At 40.6% G+C, this 17090-nt stretch overlaps 1 protein-coding gene across 5 annotated transcripts in view; it reads right to left on the bottom strand.

Annotated features, from left to right (window-relative positions):
- LOC134063933 (collagen alpha-1(XXI) chain-like) overlaps positions 1-17090 on the bottom strand; it is a 35009-nt gene that overhangs the window by 12065 nt on the left and 5854 nt on the right. For all 5 annotated transcript variants that reach the window (XM_062519691.1, XM_062519693.1, XM_062519692.1 and 2 more), the window contains 13 exons: positions 16633-16798; positions 13447-13675; positions 12051-12224; positions 11695-11772; positions 10028-10117; positions 9416-9478; positions 6537-6590; positions 6350-6403; positions 5978-6031; positions 4146-4199; positions 3967-4020; positions 3559-3612; positions 2908-2961 (listed from right to left, as the gene is read on the bottom strand). In XM_062519691.1, coding sequence (XP_062375675.1) covers positions 2908-2961; positions 3559-3612; positions 3967-4020; positions 4146-4199; positions 5978-6031; positions 6350-6403; positions 6537-6590; positions 9416-9478; positions 10028-10117; positions 11695-11772; positions 12051-12224; positions 13447-13675; positions 16633-16798 — 1178 coding nt within the window. The remainder of the gene's footprint in view (positions 1-2907; positions 2962-3558; positions 3613-3966; positions 4021-4145; positions 4200-5977; positions 6032-6349; positions 6404-6536; positions 6591-9415; positions 9479-10027; positions 10118-11694; positions 11773-12050; positions 12225-13446; positions 13676-16632; positions 16799-17090) is intronic.

The raw sequence follows: 17090 nt of genomic DNA, 5'->3' as shown, positions 1-17090 counted from the left end.
GCCTCATTTCGCACGGACAGCTGAGATGGATTTGTGCTGAGTGCTGATGCCATGGCGTCCCCCACCTGTTTACACAAAGCCGCAATCTCGCAGGGGCCGTTCATGAGAGTTTGCAATGTTGCTGGGTAAATACAATGAATTGAATGTGTATGTGTGTGTGAGTGGGGGGTTGGGGTGTGTGTGTGTGTGTGAGAGAGATGATATGTGTGTGGGGGGGGGGGGGGGGGGGGGGGGATTTCGACCATGAAATTGAATGGTGGGAAAAATGAACATCTGACACAACAAAGCCAGCAATCTCCCAAAGGCCTGGGAGCATGTGCATGTATTTTGTGCTTGGAACAGATAGGCCTCTATGAGTACAGTCTGTGGTTATGTGCACCAACACATAGACCAACAAACAGACTACCAGAGCTTTCAAAACTACTTCAAAACTACGACTACAAAGTACAACCAATGCAGTAAGGGGACATTGGTGATAAACGTACTGTACATTTTGCTGGGAGGGAAAATGCATGTCCACCTTGCTGTGTGATAACAGTGGTGACTTTTTCAGGTAGTCGTGGTTTACAGTTACACGGCTCCTCATTTAAACCTTAATACATATATCTGAGACACGGTGGGTGGAAAAGTCTGCTTGGGCGGCCACCTTCAATCCCGGACCATATCCATTTCACACGGTTACATCACCTGTTCCTCTGCTCTCGCGCCAATAACATTTACATCATCTCGATAGCCTCAGCACTGGCAAGAGCCTTGTTTTAAAACGTGATGCCAATCTCCAAATACCAACCCCAAACTTCATTGTTTCCTCTTGTAGTAGTAGTCGTCTGACAGGGTCTTGGAGCAGGGAACCCCTGGACCAAATCTCCTCTCAGAGTTTTTGCCAGGCTGTCTGTTTTTGCCACTTACCTACTTCAGACTGGGGTCCCCTCAGTTCTCCTGGCAAAGGCCCTTCATGAGGTTTATTTCCTTGATGAGAGAGCAGTTGCACTGAAGACCCCAAAAAGACCCCCCCCCCTTCCCCCCGTTTTGGCCTCCTGTGTTTTGCAGTCACTTCCACAAACATAACTACTCTGATGCCTCTTTCAAAGAAAACACACACCTCATCCCCCCCCAGACAGACGGCATTAAAAACTCATATAAATGTGCAAACTGACAGTGCTAAAATTTCCCCCAGGAGAAAACGACTCTTCGACTCAACTCAGAGTTTCAGAACCCTGTTTATGGGAGTAAGAAACACTCTGGAAAAGTGAACAGTGAAGCAGGTTTTCTGGTGTGTGCCTTTGCTTGGAGCGTCTAATTTCATTTTAGGTGACGTTATCGTGATTATTTCTTATTTATAGATAAATACAAACATTGGGCGGACTGTTATTACCTTAAACATCCCTCAGGACTTTCTATGAAGCTAAATGGTAAATCCTTATTTTTCAAGTAAATAAACACTCAACAATTTTAACATATCCAAGAAAGCTACCTTGAAATAGCCCATCAGTAAGTTTTCCATGACAAGCGGAGGCAGATGTTTGGTTGAGATTTCCTCTTTTGGGATTCATAAAGGAAGATGGAAACATGCTGCAAAATAATTGCCGTGAACATTTGGAGGACATTCAGTATTCCTCTCCATTTTTTTCTGAATGAGAATTAAAAGTGATGGAGATAAACTTGATTACGAGCCAGTTCGAATGTACACAGACTCACAGAGAGACCAGGAGCTAGACTTGTATCTCTAAGGAGAACACCACAAAAGAGCTTAATAATATCCACAAAAGAGCTTAATGATATACTGTATGCCAACAAACAAGTCAACAAATAGACATTTTTGAATAACCATAACCTCGACCGTCATTACACCAAGACATCCCAGACTGAAGCCAGCAACAAACCATAATGCACTTTTGCCTGAAGCATTTGTAAGCAATAACTGTTTATCAAACTTGTGTGTCCTAACCACAACCTCAAAGACGTTTCCAAGTCCTATTAGATGATGCCACAGTACAAGTTGGCCTTGACACTGCAAGAGCTAGCCTCAAAATGCCCTGGGTCAACATCCTGTATGTTCACCATAACTCAAACGGGAGCCTTTGAAAATGGAACCTGAAACTCATCCAATTTAAAACATGTGAGGGATAGGCGACCGGTGCTCTTTCATCGATGTTGCAAAACAACGCCACGACTCCCTCTGATTTACGTGGCGTGATCTTCTGCACGACACAGAGCATAATGAAACGCTCGTGAGAGATTTACTTCCCTACATCCAGTCTCTAATCCCTAACCATTACCGAAGCACCTGATGTATGGGTATGTTCGGGTATCAAGGCATTGATAGTTCACATGGTGAGGTTTTTTCACATGGTGAATTTCACTGAATCAGCATCTCACACACACACACACACACACACACACACACACACACACACACACACACACACATACACACACACAAACACACACACCAGACTACGGCTAGACCGCCTATCCTCTAACCGCTTAGCTTGTAATTTTGCTTGACTTAGTCAATCAGCAAAAAATTTTAACACAGACAGAGAGAGCCGTTTCAGAACTTGCTCTCTTATTTTGCTTTAATTCCTGCCAGTTGCTCCAAAATCATGATGTTGAGACATTACGTAGCCTGGTCCACTGCCCTCTAATATAACTGCAAGTAAAGTTCTGGAGCCAAACGATCGTATGAGAGTAAATGTTTTGGACAGAGATTAGTGCAGCTAAGCAACACATAGCTAAGTTGATTAAACTAATGCAGAAGGTAAACATTACCTCAGAGGCTAGCCTCTCACTATTTGATTATAGTGTACGATATAATATAGTAGGCTATATGTTATATTTGTTTCAGTGCAATATGGACAATTGTAACTGGTTTGAAAAAAAGTAAGTATGCAAAGCTGCACTTACTGAATGTCCTTCTCTTCCATCGTTACCAGGAATACCAGGTGCACCTGCCTCTCCCTGTGTGAAATAAATCAACGACAGACAAAGACCTTTAAATGTGCAGTAATGCACAGTCTGTTAAAGTTATGGAAAAGCAAGTACCATAAAGTTGCTATGCAAATCACACAATTCTTTTCAGACAAGCACTAACTGAGGATTGTGGCAAAGAATGTACCATAAAGGTGAAATATAAGACAAGATGTGACCTGCAGTACACACTAATGCACTAATATTGGCAGTTGTAAGAATTTGGATGAAGTATTCAAAAATATCTAGAACACCCAACACATAACTACAGTATAAAGGGAATTGTGTAAATCAACCTGTAGCATACAGCACAATATAGACATATTTCCAGGAGTGCAACGAAGTCATATAGAATCACACCAGGGCTTTATATTACTAATGTGATGTGCACGGAAACCTCCAGACTTCCAACTCCAGTGATGGAATTCTGGCAAGCTATTAAAGAGTTGACGGCTAGCTTCATTCCAACAGCACTGCACCCCTGGAGAGCTTGAGAATAGTGAGCCTCACACCAAACTGTGCTTAACCTGATCTTTATTACTGTACTACTGCACTTTTAGCTCAAATCAGACCTAGGTTCTTACAAACCTTTAGTCCAGGTCTTCCATGGAATCCATCTTTACCATTTCTGCCTGGCTGTCCCTGTAAGACACGTAATGGAAACATTAGGACAGATCAGGCCAAGGGATAAAGGAGTAGGAATTAGACAGTGTGTCTGATTGTGTGGTTAGGGTTGGTCATGGTTGACATAGACATATCGCTAAACCACACACTAGTAATGTAACCTAAAAAATGTTCTGAGTGCTGAAAATAATCAAAATCTGTAAACCCACAGACAGTCAAGTCAGGATGGACACAGTATCAGACTTGGACAGGATAAGGTAGCTTACTGTTTTCAGTGTTTATGTTTGTCTGTGTAAGTGCCAGATTCACTGTAGCCTAGTAACAGCATTACTGAACTAGCAGGAACTGTAGAACTTCAGGTAGCATACATACTGGGTCTCCAGAAACTCCTGCAGGCCCGACTTCTCCTTTGCTTCCCTTTGCACCCTAAAAAAAAGTTTGAAGCATGAAGAATACCATTGAGTGCATCCAATATTCCATAATAAATGGATGCTTTGGACGTGCTGGCAGTATGAAAATGTCTACTTAGAAGGACTGTATAAGAATCATACCAAAAGGCCATCTTTTCCAGGAAGTCCATGCAGACCTGGAGCACCAACAGAACCCTAATACAGTTACACAGGAGGGAAAGACAGAAGATGGGATGAGAGTGAAACAAACTATCTGAAACAAACTATCTAAACATTAAAAACAGAAGTGTATCATGTAATCATATATATGCCATGCTTGCCATGCTACAGTACATGAAAGACTTTGACCAACACTGTAATATTCTCAGCGTTATCTGTGTGCAAGCTACAGGGTAGCTTAGCTTATGAACTGTAGCTAAACTGTCCCTTAACTGCAGCGTATCTTACAGGATTGGTACACAGAAGGTTGAGCACTTTATACTCACTTATAATCTGTCATGCAAGGTGAAGTTTACCAGTATACCACCATCTCCTAGCCAATGGTTTAGATTATTGCTTTTAGCTAGCTCAACATATGCAAAAGGTGTAACTACTTAGGCCTCTGGAAGCTGTCAAGCTTGAAAGACATAATCTGTTTCATTTATTTAAAGGATCAGAAGCAATACAAGCAGACTGCGAAGAACAAAGTTACAGGAGGGCCTGGAATATTTCAATAAGTCCCATTTACAATATTTTGAGATGACTTAGAGTTTCAGCAAGTTGTTTAATTGCTTTGTTTAGGGTGAAAGTCAAGGGCAGTATTTTGTGATTGGTACTTAGCAGAGATGCTGGCTTTGCATCAGCATTTCAGGAATGAAGCGCACAGCATGTGAGTAATTCAAAGGGCAGGATCAACTGGATTAGCTCCTGCACACGCTGCCATTAAAAATGCATCTACCCATTTCAAGACTGAAAGGGCAGCCAAGAGAACAACGTTGTTACATTGGACATTTAAACTGCAATTAATATCCTGGATATGTTGCACCTAGTTGCTTAGGTTAAATTAAGAAATAATAGGGCTTTCATGATTGGGTCGGTTTACCTCAAATGGCCTCAACCAGACTAACACCAGTGAGATATGCCTTTGTAATATACAGTATGCTGTTATTCATTAACAGTAAATGCTGTTTCTAAAACTTTAATTTCTAAAGTTTTGGCAGCATACTTTCATCCTGATCATTTTCATTATGAAATCTGAAGAAGTGCAGGTGAACACTGAAATGCAATATGTTATTTTATATGAGAAAGTATCCCTTTCTTCTATAAATTGAGTAGCCTATCTGCCAAGGTCCTATATGATCTATTTTTGCTTTGATTAAACATCATTATTCATGTATTTCCACTGACCGATCCTTTGCCTGGGTTCAATATACTGTATAATTAAAGGTTTTATGTTTTCAGCAGTCTTTCTTCTCTTGGTTTCACATGCATAAACATAACTTCAGTGTTGCATTTTTCACAAGGGATTACCTCTGTTTTTTTCCCCCTGTCTTAATTTGACCACAAGAACGTACCATAATGATGGGGGTAACCTGCCAAGGAGTTGCGGCCACCAGAGAAACATCAATTTTATCACGCTACTAAAACATCATTTGTTCTCGCTGAGCATGTAGGGAATGTTTCAGCTATAGATTAGACAGAACAACATCCTGTCTTGTTTCTCCCGTGCTTATGCAGTTAGGGTGGTAGGTACAGTACATGAACATCTCCATTATCGTGTGTTTGTTTATCTTGGCAGCACATACTGACAGAAACATTTTTTCCAGACTGGTCTCAGTACAACAGTGCAGTTCTCTTTCCTTAAAAGTCAAGCTAGAGCATCTAAATTTGAGAGCTATTTATGTGTGTGTGTGTATGTGTATGTGTATGTGTGTGTGCATGCATTTTAAGGGTTTTTTAGACCTTTCGGTTAAGCTTCATAATGAAATACATACCTTTTCACCTGGTTGGCCAGGTGGTCCAGGCAATCCAGGAACTCCCCTCTCCCCCTACTCAGAGAACAAGAATAAAATACTAATTTTAAGACATTAAAGGTGCAAATATAATTTATGCAGTCAGAAAAACTATTTTCCACATCAAGCATTACGACGTATAATGGTGTTGTTCTGAGAAAACAATGGAAATCAGCCAGATAATGTAAACAAATGCAATAAAAGGTCTGTGAGATGGAGCAAGATTTTGCAACACTATATCTCAATCATACTTTTACAATTACATCATGGCTATAAGCCTCGAAGCGCTTTTAAACATCAAAAGTAAGATAGTAAATCTGCATACAAAATAAGACAAAAAAAACGACATTATACCGTATCCCCAGATTCTCCTTTATCACCCTTGTACCCATCAACTCCACGAGGCCCCTAACCAGAAAAGACAAACGAGCCATTACTGAGCCATAACAGCAGACCAAGTAAAAATCACACTGCATTATAAAGTACTCGGTACAATACAATTACAACAGTGCTGTTCAATCATGTTTGCAGGGGGGTTTACCTGTAAGCCTGGAAGGCCTTGTACACCAGGACTTCCTCTAGAGCCAGGGACACCCTTAGTTAATGACAAGAACGAGTAATGAGTCACTTTATAAGGGTTGATCATAGGTTAACACATGACGAGAGTTCATGGTCACATCTGTACGTTGTGACAAATGCTGATCATTGGAAATCTACAGAATCTTGCAGCAATCAATGTAGAGACGTGTCTTAAGCATGAGGAGCTCCTCTATCAAGCATGTTGTTTTCCCAACACTTCTCGGAACAACAGGGAAATGAATAGCGATGAGGTAGTGTTTTCCATTGCTTTCAAAATTAATTTATATATCTAACTTTGATTTTCATGAGCTGTGACTTCAGGGCCAAACGCTGTATAGTTCATAATTTAGGTTGTCAAGAGAACATATGAAACAAATTAATCTATTAGTCTTTATATTTCTGCCTCACAGCTGCAAAGGATGGAAAACCTATGCCTGGGCCCTTGATAAGGTTATTAGAGTACACACTTAGTTCATTGCAGTCTTTAGTCCATTGAATGAAATAGATCATTGCAGTAATGTTTGGGACAGATGGAGATGCTGAATTTTAAGCAGTACGTTGATTTGCATCTTTTGTTGATGATGCCATGCTGTTAAGGCTTTTCTTACATTTGTAATGTTTTATCTGTTCTGTCGATCATAACCTGGGTGGTTAGTGAGAACGATATCTGTCCATGACCACATATCACTAAAGATGCGTTTGGAAAATCAAGCTACCAAGTTACAACATACCTCAAAAACTGGCAAACTGTTGCATAGCATTGCTTTAAATAACCGTGCAGACAAATCACCCAAGGGTTTTACATTTCTGGGGGGAAAGGGATACTTTGAATGGCCACTATTAAAACATGCACATGTGTGTGCATCCGCATGTGCTCTAAGCTATTCATAAGTGTCTTGGATTTGATCCAAATGTAACATCTGTTCTCTCTGGATGACTTTATTGCCATTGTTGACGAGGAATAAAATTGAAGAAGTGAATCCCCCCCATTCAAGAACATTCTTGCCTACGGTTTTTGAGAGAAATTTTGTCAACGTAAAATTTACGAGAGTTTGATGAAAGACTACTCTTCATATGGCAGAGAGGGCAAAAAGGCCACGAGAAGACGGAAAAGAATTATCCTTTGTATTCAAACAGACATCCATAGAGTGACTTGACCTTCTCCATTACAATCAAAGGCAAAACAAGAAGGCCATCTTCCAATACAGCACATAATGAACCCTATTCCAAATGGTTAGAAGTGGAAAAAACAATAAAAAAAGTCTGGCGCCAAATGTCATGTGGCCAAGCAGTTGAACAGTGGCTCCCACTGTCGAACAGCAGTTAAACCCTCACGTACAAGAAACACTAACAAACAAACCACAGCTCTCTTTTCATGTGTAGTTGTTTATGGCAGAGGGAAATTCTGGATGACCTCAAATGAAAGTAGCTCACGAAGAAACAAACAGGCAGACCAAAAATATGGCGTCCAGGTGTTTTCTCATTTCACCTATACAATTCCAGTTGCCCCACTCCTTTTTCACACACACACACACACACACACACACACACACACACACACACACACACACACACACACACACACACACACACACACACATGAACACCCACATACCCCCCCCCCTTGTGTAGTTGTGGTCAGCCTTGACTCATGCTAAAGAAAACTTGACGAAAAGCCAAAAGGCAAACCTACAAATGCCTACAAAATCCATTTACAACCCCTCATTGATTTATCTAGTTTCATTCCCCAGAGTGAAATGCAAAGACCATGCAATCCGCCATCACTCTCCCAGAGATTTATCTGGTACAGCTGCTACATTCGATTGCAGCCTATGGGCTTTTTTTTACCTTTGTGAGTCAGTGACTGATGTAGTATGTGTATTTAGATGTGCACTGGTATTTAATGTTGTGTTATTGGCTCTGTTTATTGTTTTTGTTTGTGGATGCAGTAGAATGAGCCTTGAAGGAGAAGGAGTTGATGTTTTAGAAGTATTCAAATTACCATCAAATTATCATCAGCGTAGTGCATTTCCCCTGTGTATTTGATGTTGAGATCTAGTAGGAAAATGTAGTATGTGTGTAGGATATAGGATGTAGTATGTGTATTTAGATGTGCACTGGTATTTAATGTAGTGCTATTGGCTCTGTTTATTGTTTTTGCTTGTGGATGCACAGTAGAATGAGCCTTGAAGGAGGAGGAGTTGATGTTTAGAAGTATTCAAATTATCATCAGCGTAGTGCATTTCCCCTGTGTATTTGATGTTGAGATCTAGTAGGAAAATGACTTGCATCATTAAGTACTGATTCACTTAGTGTTGACTGGCCGTTAAACACTAAGCAGACCTTCACTATACACACTCTGGCCTACGTAATGGAAGGTGGATTTCCCATAAACAGACTAAGTTACGAGTGAAGCAGTTTGTTACGTAACACTTTCATCTGTAGAGGTGTGTGGACAAGGAACATTTTAGGGTTTTTTTTTTTCAGGGCATTCTTCATTCAAGTTATTCCATGCATCAAAATGATACAAAAACAGAAATGCCCAACGTCTCAGATCTAATTCTGCTGGGTCAACTCATACACTGTCGGAAGTAAACGTACAGTATGAACCAAAAGCAGTCTACATCTTAAACACACGTCAGATATGCATGTGTGCACAGCCATATCATTGTGGTATGCATTTCACTGGAATAATCAGGTACTACTAATGCTAGGAGGTGCATGCTAATAGGATGATGGTGAGTATGCTGCTAAAACCGCTGAGTGTACAATACATAGATTATGCTAAAGCATGTGTGCTGAGCTGTTTGAGGTTTGTATATTAAACTACGCAGTACTCACAGGCTTACCATCAGCACCAGGAAGACCAGGTCTGCCAGGGTCGCCAGGTCTTCCCCCTTCCCCCTACGCAAAGAAGAACAGGAAGTGTTCAGCTTGTATTGCTGTTGTTGTGATTGTTGCTGTTGTTAGCATAGCAACGTGCCAAATTGACACTTACATCGCTGTGGGGGTTATATGCCAGTTATATGAAGAAATATAATGACCTTTTCTACATGATAGTGTTCTTAATGCCCCCCACCTCTCAAATACAGAACTGGTTACCACATGAAGCCCTTATGGGATATAAATCATACTATTTACATTTTATGACATGTGTGTTTCATTCAATTTTTATTAGACAGCTATTTGTGTTAAATGCATCTTACAATCATCACCTGCTGAAAACCAGCATGGGTTTCCATGCGTGGACCCTGACCTTATAAACATGCATTTATCTCGGAATGGGCTTAATGTGGGCTTAAGTGTGCAGCCGTGGAGACTGGTTACAGGGAACGCTCGCTCTCTCTCTTTTATGTACATTACGCCGAGAGGGAGGAACCTGTTCCGACTGTGACCCCACTCCTTGCCAGGGCACGCATGCTCGTGTGAGGGAACCATAGACTAGAGGCTAACCTTTATGCCGGGGACACCAGGGGGACCGGGAGGGCAGGCGCATGGCTCTGGGGTCGGGTCGAGGTCAACGTCGCCAGGTCCATTGGCACACTATCAAGTCAGAGAGACAACAGTGAGAAAAGCAGCAACACTCCAAGGCTTAGGATGTCATTTCTTGTTTTCTATCTAATCAACGAGGCATCCCAGGAATCAACCACTAAGCAGCTAGCTTTTAAACAAACATGGAAGCCAAAAAAAACAAAATGCATTCCTCTCTTGCCTGTCGTCAGCCTTACTCATAACATAACAGTCACCCGTTCAGTCACTCATTCACTTGGCAGAATACACACACAGCCCAGTAGCATTATGGCAGCAAACACACTTTCAAGAAAAAAGCCTCTAGCTTTCTCAGCCTACTAGGTGACAATGTACGGGACAGGGGGCTTTGAGTTTGAACTTTAATGTATATGTGTTCATTAGAGTTTGAATTTGAATGTACGAGTTTACTGGAGTTTGCACTTAAATGTGTATGTGATTATTTTTAGTCCATCTTTAATTGATTCCATTGTATGTTGTAAAGTTCTATTACACCGAACACCCAGGATCAGTGGACGTTTTCATGTTTCCAAAGACCAAATTGTCCACTCAGATTCAATTTAATTTTAGTGAAAATCCTAGGTGCAATTGGAATCATTTAAAATATAAGAGTCTAATTACAGTCATTAGGCTTTAAACATAGTCCAGGTTAAGTTGAAGACAAAAGATTGCATTGTGAAGTTGTGTGATCAAGCCAAATGGTAGAGTGGACAAACATTCATTGCTGGCCTCCCTCTACTACAAGACTCTTAAGTGAAACGCAGCCTTACCTGTGCAGGTGAAAATGCAAAACATGAAAGCGAGCAAAGCCATCTGCCAAAATACATACCTCTCCATCCTGGAAATAAAAAAGGAGTGAAACAGTCACAAAAGCAGCATTGCTGAAGCTCATCACCACAGAACAACCAGGTTCAGACAAACAGGGGGAGCTTTAGACAGACATGGCACAGCTCTGACAGCAACGATTCAGAGCCCAGCCCAGGCCACAACAGAGACAGATCTGGTCACAAGTCTCCTGCCTTCTGGGCCATGAAGCACTTTCAGACAGACAGGTTAGTGGGGAGGAGGGGGAGGAAGTGATGTCATAAATAGGCCAACACTTTTGTGTCTCGAGAAAAGTCCTCCACATCCTCCCCACAACTGATACTCCACAACTGCAGATTAAAAGCTATTGTCAAAATCTGGCAATGTTTTGTTAGTGGTGAGATTGCCAAACCAATGAAGCATTTGGCAGCAGCCTCACATGGTGCTTTGTGTAATAAATAGCATGCTGGAGAAACGTCTGGACAACAAAGGTGGATTTGCGCTTTTTTTCCTAAATTGATGATCATTGGCAGAGGGGGGAATAATGGTTAAGTCATAATCACAGATTCCATGTTCTTTGACTACATATTCACTCATCAAAATTCTCTTGTATGTACAATGACTTATGTCTGCATGTGAAGGCACTGCATTTTTCTGTATAAGTAAGGGCTCTAGCAAGTACTTTCTGAATGAAATTCAGCACGGTATTAATAACAGACACATTTAATGATTATAAACTCCATATTTTCACAAGAAAAGTGTCCAGGCAGGAATGATGAGGTACTCACAACTCCAGGTATCTCACAAGCAGTCTCACGATTATTCTGCTCAGGATCACAATAGATTCTGAGTTTCTGAACTTCAAACTATTGACAAAAAAATCAGATAGGGTCCAAATAAACACATAATCTCCAGTCCTGTATGAGGATGCTTGCAATAACAAATGCATGTCTGTCAATAGTCCTGTTTGGAGTCTTGATTGTTCTTTTTTTTTTTTTTTACCTTTTGAAAACATGTAAGCTGGCCTCAGAAATAATGTATTACAAATGGAATAAAAAATATTTCATAATCATTTCACATGCCAAAATCGTTTTTAAAAAAAAAAAAAAAAAAAACAACATGAAAGAGAAAAATATGAACTTACAGGTACGGTAATCTCTTTACTGACATACTTTCCAATTTGAGTCTTTCCATTTATGAAAATGCCAATTGGTGGCTCCAAGGGAAGTGTTTCAATTTCCAGGTCGTCAACATAGAGGGTGACATCCTCTTCAGTGACTAGAAGACGTAGCTGATGCCATCTCTCATCAAATAGTTTCTATTGTGCAGCAAAACACAAAATAAAGATTTATTTTAGCATTTCACTCTAATTGTGTTGGGAGTTCATGATGACAACTCACCAATGGTGGGCATTATGTTGATGATAACGACAACAACAACAGGATAACTGACACTGAGGGCCAGATGTACGTAGATTTGCGAACGCAGTGTTATCAGCGTCATGGCCAATCCGCAGAAACCGCACGCTGAGCTTCTTCAGTTTATCTGGTGAGTTTATCTTTGAAAGTCTTTGAAAGCTTCTCTTATTGACACATTAGGGACTAACACCTGCCTTGACAATGTGGAGTATTTCACCGCAAAACAGGCGTGCCCTTTTATGGACAGTTCGTACACAGGAGCATTTTGCGCTTACCCTCCCACCTTTTAACTCCCACTTCCCCCTGACCCTCCTATGAATGCATATGCATGACACGGAAAAGCGCATATTGTCATTCTCAGCTCCTGTGACAGGCAGTCTGCAGTTTTACCCAAGTGCGGCCTGAGTTTGTTCATACATACTGAACCAAGGCATGTTTTTTTTTACATGCACATTGCAAAGTTGCAAAACATGCATCAAGTGGGCGCAAAAGTGATGCCCCTGGGTATTTCTATATACTCCATTCCCACAAAAAACTCTATTTCTCTTTCATGCAGCCGCATGAGTTTTATCTTACAGAATCTTCTCCCTAAAGAGCTTTTGAAAGAGTTTACAACAACTCTGAAAGAGCAGGATAATAAGACAAGTTTCCATTTTTTTTCATTCAGCGCTTGTTTAATCCATATGGCGGCTAGTATGTATGGAATCTAAAACGCTCGGCCTTGGCATTCCAGGAACTGTTGTAAAGCGAGTCCTGCTCGTACAAGAGCAAAAACAACTGGGAAGGAGTTTATATTCAGTTTATGAACTTTTTAGGCTAAATTAATTGTTGCCTATAGTAATTAGGTGTTTTGAGGCAATTTGTGTTGGACAGAATAAATCTTGTAAAATCAGTATACATGGATCAGCTGTTCTTTTTTTTATAGAGAGATTGCACAGTATTGTGGCTGCAAGGCAGGTGTTGAGGATTATAGATGAGGTACAAGCTTGGAAAACAGTAGGCCAAAACAAAGTTCTATCTTTTAATGAATTAAGATATTGAATTCCATGTCGTATCTGTACAATTACACTTGGAGATATGAGAACTGCTCTTCAATAGAGTTCTGGTTGAGCAGGAGCATACCTTTGCTGGGCCCTTTTTGAAAGTGACCTTTTGAATGCCACTAGATGAGTTGCTGGTGGTGGTGAACATGACCGTGCGGTCATAGCCGCTGAGACTGACAGCCATCTGAGGAGTCTCATCCTGTGTCTGGATCCTCCACAAGTCCCATTCCTCCAACAGCACCGAGCCCTTGTACCTCACCGTGGCCACAAACACATAGGACGGTGGAAGCCCGTCGGGGAACAACGACCTTCGGATCAAATAAGTAACATTGTATTTGGACATTCACTCAAACACAAAAACGATGGTTATGGTAGGATTTTTTTTTGTCACAGTGGTGCTCCATTCAGAGAGGATCTGAGTCTAGGTCTGACCTGGTCTTGATCCCTTACAGAAGAAACAGATTGTTAACTGAGAATTAGCTCAGTTGACAATTAAAGGAGAAATCCAGTGATTTTACTAGAGATGCACCGATTGCAATTTTTTGGCCGATTCCGATTTCCGATTTTTCATCGAGTTTGACCAGCCGATACCGATTTTAGCCGATTCCGATTTAATTTCTTCTAACCACTTTACAGCACAAACAAAGAGTTATTTTCTAGCCTCTATTTTCTTTAATAGGCCTACAACATGTTAGAAATGTAATCAACTTATCAATGGCTGGTAGAAAAATGTGAATAGACAGATTCTTCTTCAAGTCTTCTTCAGCTGCAGTAATTCCAGTGTGGGACATTCATTTCACACATGTAGAAATGCACTAGGAACACTTTCTTTCTTCTCACATCCATATGCAATATCCAACTGTAAATATCTTCAGAATAGCCTACTGATAACTGAAGTTAGTGCTACATAGGCTGAGATGTTGGAAAATGACAACAAAAAAAACTAATTTTGAGAAGCCTTGAAATTAACACAGCAAATGACATACATTCTCAGTCCACACTCTTCTTTGAACTTTCGCGATTGCTTGCGGATAGGGGAGCGCCGGGTCAATTGAGACACTTTTCAGTTAAACGATCTTTTCAAAGATTACGTTATGTACACACACATTTTTATCATGTGATCAACAACTCACATGTGTTGTGTCTTAGTTACAAGTGTAATTTAACACATATGTTGGATGATTGCGCTGTTTTCAAACTTTGAACGTAAGTTGACATTTGTATCAAATGCCCCACCTATGCGTGTCGTTTGAGACACATAGGAGGGGCAATTAATACAGCATGTTTTAAACAGAAACTACTGACCTTACTCACGTTTTTATGAAGCATATCGGACAACATACTAGTGTACTCGTCATCCCGAAAATTTCACATTATTTCTCGCAATATAACTAGGTCAAACAAATATTTTTGTCCCGTGCGTAACTTCTGATCAAAAAAAAAATCTACCGCATGTAATATTTGTTTCCCTCACTTCGCTGAATATCTGTGGATTCATGTCATACACATGTTTTGATCATTCAAAATATATGTTGTTCATTCAAACAAGTTGTTGTTAACTCAAATCAGTTGTTGTTCCTCGCAAAACAGTTATTAATTCGGTGATTTACAGATATTGATCGTGTAATGTGGCCACATCCGGGTTATAGCGTTAGGGACATTTAAACAGCTGTACCAATTGAACCTCCAGCGACTACTGACACTTAAACCTGTTTTGCTTCTAAACTTCAAAACTATGACATTGCATACTTTAGGGTCTGTTTAAGTACGAATTCATCTGTTGTTTGATCATATTATTATTGCATGGCACCCAAAATAGAACTTTTGATCACAAAAAAACTACCGCATGTAAGATTTTACTTACAGTAGACGAAAACCGGTTCCCACTAATAACTTTTGAATGGCGTGACGTAATTTCACGAGATTTGCCAGGATTGGTAGGTGTTATGTGCTAGACGTAGTGTCAAAATATGACGGCTCAAGCTTGGATGGTTTTCGAGGAAATCGCTGTGTATCAATTGCCCCATGTCCCAATCGACCCGGCGCTCCCCTACTAAGGAAGTGTCCATATTTGGATGGCATAACGTCATGCAGGAGATCGAAACACAGCTTTCCAACGACACACGCATGATATGTTTTGTATCACGGTCGCGGTAGGCTAGTTTATGACACGTTAGAATGCTAACTTTTGGCGAATTTAGAAGAAATATACAGGCGTGATCAGACAAAAGGTAATGAAATAAACCTCTAAATGTGTAAATCGGACTTAGTTGTTGTAGTAGTGTGAAAGAATACATGATAAGTTGGCAAACCGAAGCAAAACTATGTTTATTCCTGCCGTGTCTCGCCTTAAGTTGAGCAAAGGCTACAGTATGTCGCTGCTTATTGATAGCGCTTGTGGTTCAGCTGTGGGCACGCAATTAGCGGCAAGGACGGGCTTTGATGAGCGCTGTAACCTGAAGTGACAGCTTAGTATAGTAAATTCCACGCAATATGGCAAAGCACAGCGTTCGCTGCATAGAAAAACTCAGTATTAGCGCTTTATCCAGCCCTGACTGTTGGCCTAGCTTCATCAAACTTTGCAAACTCAGCTGTGTGAGTGTGATGTTGTTACAATACGTGCGAGTGCATTTGACCGGCATAAAATCGGCATGTCTCAGACTGACCGGCCGGTCGCCGGTCGTGGCCGATCACGTGAAAATCGGCCGATTCCAATCGGCGGCCGGTCGATCGGTGCATCTCTAGATTTTACATAATAGATCTCCATTTCTTGATGTCACCGAGTGCTGTCGGTACCAAACGAATTGAAAACAATCGGTTTTCCCCAGCTCGATTCGCTAGTTTCAACTAAATGAGCAAGGAATCTACAGCGCTACATGCTGAAGGCATGTTCCTGAATCAACTTGTTCATGCCCCCAGTGTAGAGCTGTAGCTGTTGGAACTAGCAACTCGAACTAGGTAAAAAAAAAAATTGTCTCTTTTTTGAGTACCGACAGTCAGTGACCTTGAGAAATAGAGATCTATGTGAAAAATCATCGATTTGGTCCACGGTTGCTTTTGAAAATAATCATAATTGAAAATCCAGTCAGACAAACATTTTTTTTTTAAATTCACTGTCATATCAGTTTATTTGATATTATTACAGTATTCAAATCATATTAAATCATATTATTGTATATTATATGATGCATTGGATTTATGGATATGTCAGATAGACCTTATTAATTCTTGGTTGACAAGATACCTTAGTAATAACTAGGCTTACTTGGTACTGTCGCTTAAGTCAACTCTTGGTGTTACTTCATAGGCTTTTTTGCCGTAGTAAGATCCTTGTGTCTTTTTCAACTTTTTGGCCATGGATAGGTGCAGCAGAATGTCAAATCCCTTCTCGTCCCGGGAGTCTACTTGGATTCTACTTGGGCAGACAGTCTCTGAAAGGAAGGAAGGCAAAAGCTTGGAGGTTAAATATCTATTCACTTACTTATCTATACATCTAGACAGAACATAATATCTGTAGTATTTCAGCTCAGCGCTGCACTCCTTTCAAATGAACCTGAATGCATTTTCAGATTCATCCTTGAACTCATTTGAACCTTTTATGGGATTGAGGTCTTGGCAACTACTATCTCTGCTACCTGAATAGGTTACTCTTTCGTGTCTGCCTTATGAATTAAAATGACTAAACTGAACTCAGTTTTACTAAATAGGGTTTGAGTTTCAGGC

This window comes from Sardina pilchardus, chromosome 18 (genome assembly GCF_963854185.1).
Source record: "Sardina pilchardus chromosome 18, fSarPil1.1, whole genome shotgun sequence".
Classification (NCBI taxonomy): domain Eukaryota; kingdom Metazoa; phylum Chordata; class Actinopteri; order Clupeiformes; family Clupeidae; genus Sardina; species Sardina pilchardus.
Note: the sequence above shows the minus strand (reverse complement) of the source record. Positions and strands in the feature narration are given on the sequence as shown.